At 68.4% G+C, this 5672-nt stretch overlaps 1 protein-coding gene across 1 annotated transcript; it reads right to left on the reverse strand.

The window, feature by feature from the left end:
* Window positions 1-613: 613 nt before the first annotated feature.
* LOXL4 (lysyl oxidase like 4) lies at window positions 614-5672 on the reverse strand. Its single transcript, XM_075717604.1, has 14 exons — window positions 5393-5672; window positions 4999-5177; window positions 4659-4870; window positions 4049-4087; window positions 3717-3933; window positions 3386-3569; window positions 2962-3116; window positions 2470-2637; window positions 2094-2256; window positions 1722-1965; window positions 1342-1457; window positions 1102-1238; window positions 798-909; window positions 614-684 (listed from the first exon to the last, which is right to left on the reverse strand). The coding sequence occupies exons 1-14, from the start codon at window positions 5670-5672 to the stop codon at window positions 614-616; spliced, it is 2277 nt and encodes a 758-aa protein (XP_075573719.1).

Raw genomic sequence — 5672 nt, forward strand, 5'->3', positions numbered from 1 at the left:
TGGTGGCGAGCCGGAGCCACTTGGCACCGGCCACAGGCAGGCAGCCGGGGGGCTGGTGGCCCTGGGTGGCAGAGCAGGGACACTGCCAGGCCACGGGGACATCACCTAGGCCAGGGCTGTTCACGGCAGGGGACTGGCTTCATGGTCCTGGTGCAGGGGAATAGCACAGGGAAGGAGCAGGGGATGGTGGGGTTGATAAGGGGGTACCCCCTCTCCCATCGCACAGCACCCCTCTCCCATCGCACAGCACCTTTATTGAGGACAGGACTGGTGCACAGGTGGCAGTGGCCGAGCCCTGTCCTGAGTCTGCTGGGACTGGGGGGCCGGGCGGGCAGGCTGAGGTAGTTGTCCTGGGGGGCACTGGAGCCGCAGAGGTGAGGGCTGCTGCAGTACCCGGGGCCCTCTCGCAGGTCCCGCCAGCAGCACGGGGCTCAGCACCCCTGGGTGCTCCCTGCTGGCCCCGGTGCTCGTCTCCATCCTCTGCGGCAGCATCGATAAATACAAAAGTCTTCGAGTCCCTGAGCTCAGACCGGTGCTGCTGGGGCGCAGGGGCCGGGGTGTGGGAGCTGGGCTGCCCCGCAGTGCTGCCGGGAACGTGCTGATGCCGGGGGGGTCATACGAGGTTGTTGGCCAGGCGCTCCCGTCGCTCGAGATCGCTCACCACATCGGCACCGTAGGCATCGCCTGGGGAGAGTGATGGCATGGATGGGGAGGGACACGGGACCTGTGGGACCCCCAGCCCCACCACTTCCTCCTGCCCTGCCCGCCATGCCCCCTCTGCTCCCATCCCTCCATACTTGTGTGGCAGCCGTGCATCCAGACGCGTTGCCCGTCGTACTTGCACTGGCACCGCATCACGTTGTTGGAGAAGTCCGACTCGGCCACCTCATGCTTGGGGTTCACGACCACCTGGGGAGGGCGAGGGGCAGGGCTGGGGGCACCGCTGCCATGCCTTGGACAGGCAGGGCCATGGCACGCACCATGGGGTGCAGAGCAGCACCCTGATGTGCAGGGTGAGGGGTGCTGGTGGTGTCCAGGGGGGCAGCCCCCAGCCCTGAGCTTCAGCGGCTTGGGGCACACCCTGCCCCTCCATCCCTGTACCTGGAAGGTGTAGCTGCCCGGCGGCACATCAGTGATGTCGATCCACTGGCAGTCGATGTCGTGGCGGTAGGTGTCCCAGCACCCCACGCTCACCCCCTGCTCCCCAAAGTTGGCGCAGGCGAAGCGTCGCTGCAGCCCTGCAGGAGGGAGGGGAGAGGAGAGGAGGGAGGGCACGGGTAGAGCCCCCCTGGGGGAGCAGGATGGCAGGGGGTCGCTGGCAGCTCTGTGGCTGGCACCTACCCTCAGGGCAGTTGGTGTCCTCCAGGCAAAAGCTGGCCTTGTGCCCTTCGGCCACCTTGGAGCCATTGAGCGTCAGCAGGTCGTAGTGGGTGAAGACCTCGATGCTGTGGAAGTGCCTGCGGGGACAGGGGCTGAGCGTGGGGACAGTGCCTGGCTGGGGAGCACGTGGCTGGCCCAGCCACCCACTTGGGAGCAGGCAGCACCCAGAGGCTCTGAGCAAATTACAGCCTTGAAGCCAAATAAAGCCATAATGACAGTGCCGGTGCAGACGCTGCTAATTACCCTGGGCGGGCCAGCCTCTACAGGATGGGTGCCCCTGTGCCCTGCCTGGCCTGGGGAGGGGGCAGCCCCTTGCCATCCCCTGCCCATGGGCCACTCACCGGTGGCACTGGTGCCAGATCCAGGCATGGCGCCCCATCCTGGGTCGGAAATCGGCTCTGCCCAGGTTGTGGATCTGGGAGGAGAAGCGGAGGAGGCGGCGGTGGCCGTAGGGCCACTGCATGTGGTCGGCCGAGCGGGAGAGGCAGCGCTCCTCATGGGCGCAGTACAGCAGCTCCAGCGGCCGGTCCTCCAGGTAGGCTGTCTCCTGCACCAGCTGGGCGTTCATCACCAGGTCCGGAGTGTCTGGCATGGAGGGGATTGGCAGGGATGGAGCAGGCGATCCCCACCCCATGCAGCCACCCCCGGCTCTCTGTGCCAGGAGAAGGGGGATGCCCCCTCCCAGCGGTACCCTGTGGGGCCCCAGTACTCACGGGCGGTGCAGGTGACCCCCGCCGAGAAGCGTCCCCCGCCGCTGGGGCAGTGGACGGGGCCGTGGCGCTGGCACTGCTGGAGGGCCAGCTCGGTGCCGGTACAGCGCACCCCGCTCATCACCACCCGGGTGGCATTGGGGCTCCCCGCCCAGTACCACGTCTCCTGGGCAGAGGAGGAGCACAGCGCTCGGACCAGCCCTTGCACCCCCTGCCAGCACCCACCTCACTTCCCCTGCTAGCTCCCCTGCCCCAGCACTGCTGCCAGGGCTTGTAGCCCCAAGCTGTCCCATCCCAGAGCCCCCGGCCACCCCATGCCCATGCCACGCATCCCATTGGACCCCTTGCAGCCCAGACCCCAGCCTGGGACCCCACTCACCTGGAGGGCATGGCTGGCAAAGCCCAGTCCCAGCTGCCGGCAGACAACCATGGCCTCATTCAGCCCCCACTGCGCGCCGCACACCGCGCCCCACTGCAGCCGCCCTTGCACCGGCACCAGCACCTCCACCACACCCTCCTCGGGGCTGCGGCCCCCGGCCAGCCGCACCTGCGGGCAAAGAGGGGCTGAACCGGAGTGTGGGGCAGACCCTCAGCCCTCCCACCTTGTGCTGCAATGGGGCAGGCAGCCCCACGCATCAAGCTGAACATCTCCTCCACCTTCCTCTCCCTCCCTCCCTCCCTCCCCACAAGACCACTTGTGCCACCAGCTCATCCTGCAGGCCCCGCCTTGGCATGCTGCTCTGTGTCCCCCCATCCCCTGAGCCACCCTGGGGCTGCTCTGAGCATCCACGCCGGGCACGGAGCCTGGGGAGCAGGGGCTGTGCAATGGGGCTGGGGCTCCACAGGCTCTGGGGAGGAGGCAGGGGCTCACCTGGCTCTGGAAGTCCATGTGGGGCACGTGGCAGCGGACAGCAGCATCAGCCTCATGCCGGCACCCGCTCCGCTCGGCATCCTGGAAGCGGCACTCACCCAGGGAGCGCTCGTGGCCGGTGCACTGCACCTCACTCATGTGGATGGGTCCCAGGCCTGAAGCAGAAGGAGGGTCAGTGCTCCTCACTCCATGCCTGTCCTGAAGCAGGGAGGTCCCCCACCCTCCTTCTCCTGGTCTGGGGGTTCCCTATGGGCACGGGGCTGCCCGTGGCAGGAGAAGCCAGGGGAGCCCCATTCTAGTGCAGACTGGAGCTGCCTGGACATCCCAGGATGCTCCAGCAGCACCCAGTAAACCAGGGACTTTCCCCATCATGCCCCTCCAAGCCCAGTGATGCCCCAAGTCCCTGCTGCACCATGTGCCTCACCTTGGCCCATCTGTGCTCCCACCAGGGCCTGCTTCGCCGTCCCGTAGCCCAGCTGCCTGCACACCACGCTGGCTGCAGCCAGGTCCCACCGCTTGTCACACACGGTGCCCCACTGCCCGTGGCGCAGCACCTCCACCCGGCCCTCGCCAGCGTGGGTGCCTGCTCGCAGCCGCACCGGGAGGACCTGGGCACAGGGAGCAGCTGGTCAGTGGTCCCAGGGCACGGCCACCTGCCTGCACCACGGGCATGTGTGCAAATGGGGTGGCTGGGTGCTGCCTGGCTCCAGGACCCTCCATTGGCAGGACAGGGCATGGGGCAGTGTTGGGCTCACCTTTCCCAGGGAGGTCTTGTTCCTGCCCTTGCCCGTGCCCTTCTGGAAGGCAGGGCCGGGGAGGCAGCTGACGATGGCGTGCATGCTGCGGGGGCAGGCGTGCTGGCGGGGGGCTGGCGGGGCCACCTGCGTGGGGCAGCTGGCCAGGTGGGACTCCATGCCCTGGCACCGCACCCTGTGGACCCAGAAGTTGCTCTTCTGGCTGAGGGTCTTCAGGCTGCCGAGGGAGAGGAGCAGGGATCAGTGTCAGCTCGGGCGCTGCAGTCTCTCCCCCACCCAACACCCGTGCTGGGTGCCCACCCAGGGTGCCCCTGCCCACGGCTGAGCCCTACCTGGAGTTGGGGTCCTTCAGCTTCATGTTCCAGAGCTTCCTGCAGGTGCACAGAGACAGGAGGTCAGGGGGGGCTGTGCCAACCCTGCAGGGCTCGGAACCCCCCACCCCATCATCCCTGCCCTCCCCACCACCCCATGGTAGGAGCTGGAGCCGTGGGGTCCTCCCACAGCATGGCAGGGTGAAGACAGGTCCTCTCCCCACTGGCAATTACCGTGCCAACCCCGGCCGTGCTGCATGCCCCGGCGGGACTGCACGACTCCTGGCATCGGCAGGGGTTCATTATGGTCTGTATTTATAGCCCCAGCCCGAGGCGGGGGCGGAGGGGCCGAGGGCTGCTTGCCGCTCCTCTCCTTCCACCCACGCTTTGCCGGCCACGGCTGGTGACTGTCCCCACAGCCCCCTGGCTGCTGCCGAGCCCAGCTCTGCCCCTTGTCGAGGCCCCAAGAAGGGGACCCAGGCACAGCCAGGCCATACCAGCACCCCACACACCCACCCACATGTGCACCCCTTCCCCAACACCCCCTGGTCTCTCGCCCCCATAGCATGTCCAGCCAGGCACCCTGCCCCACGTGCCCCATGGCTGCAACGTGGCTCTCCCACATCCCTACCGGTAGAAGCTGGTGTTGACGTGCTTCTCCCGGGGGAAGCCCAGCATCCCGCAGACCACGCGGCTGTTGTTCCTGGTCCACCCGGCGTCGCACACCTGCCTCCAGCGCCCGTTGTGCTTCACCTCCACGGCACCCTCCGTCACCGGCATGCTCAGCTTGGCCCGCGCCAGGATGGGCTTGAGCCGCACCTCTTCCAGGCTCAGCCCCGGCACCTGCCACGGTGGGTGCAGGGCTGGGCGTGGGGGCTCCAGCACCGAGCACAGGGTGTGCAGGATGGGGACAAGGGGAAGGGGCAAAGGGACCTGCCCCAGCTCCCCCATCCATCCTGCTGGGCACTCACCTCTCCCAGGTGACCAGAAGTGGTGGCCTGGGGGGGGGTGCCGGGCAGGCGCTGTCCCGAGCACACCACGCCAGCATCCTCGCCATGGTGGCAGTCGCTGGTGCCCCAGCCGTTGTGGACGCACTCTGCCAGGGATGCCTCGCTGCCCCCACACCGCACGTTGTCCAGCCAGATGGGGCCTGCGGAGGGGACATGCAGGGCTGGGGGTTACCATTGGAGGGGGTCCCCATCTCCCTCCCCAGCACCATGGGCCCCATCCAGTGCCCCCGGCAGGCTGCCTGCACCCACAGCCCCCTGGGCAGGCTGCCGCAGCCAGCGCTAAGCACGCTGCCCTCGCCAGGACCCCCTGCCCCCCAGGACTCCCTACCCCCCCCACTCCCCACCTGCCCCCTACCTTCCCCTTGGCCGTAGGTGGCACTATGGGTCCAGGTGACCGCCGCGGCGTAGCCCAGCTGCCGGCAGGCGACGGTGGCCGTGTGGAAGTCAAAGCCGTCGTCGCAGACGGTGCCCCAGCGCCCTTGGTACAGCACCTCCAGCCGACCCTCCCCGGCTGGCCCCCGCGGCCCCGCCAGCCGCAGCTGCATGGGGGCTGGCTCCTGCCCACTGAGGGCCACCCAGCACAGCAGCAGCACCAGCGGGAGCAAGATGGGGCTCACACCAGCCGGCATCGCCAT

This window comes from Pelecanus crispus, chromosome 10, assembly GCF_030463565.1.
Source record: "Pelecanus crispus isolate bPelCri1 chromosome 10, bPelCri1.pri, whole genome shotgun sequence".
Classification (NCBI taxonomy): Eukaryota; Metazoa; Chordata; class Aves; order Pelecaniformes; family Pelecanidae; genus Pelecanus; species Pelecanus crispus.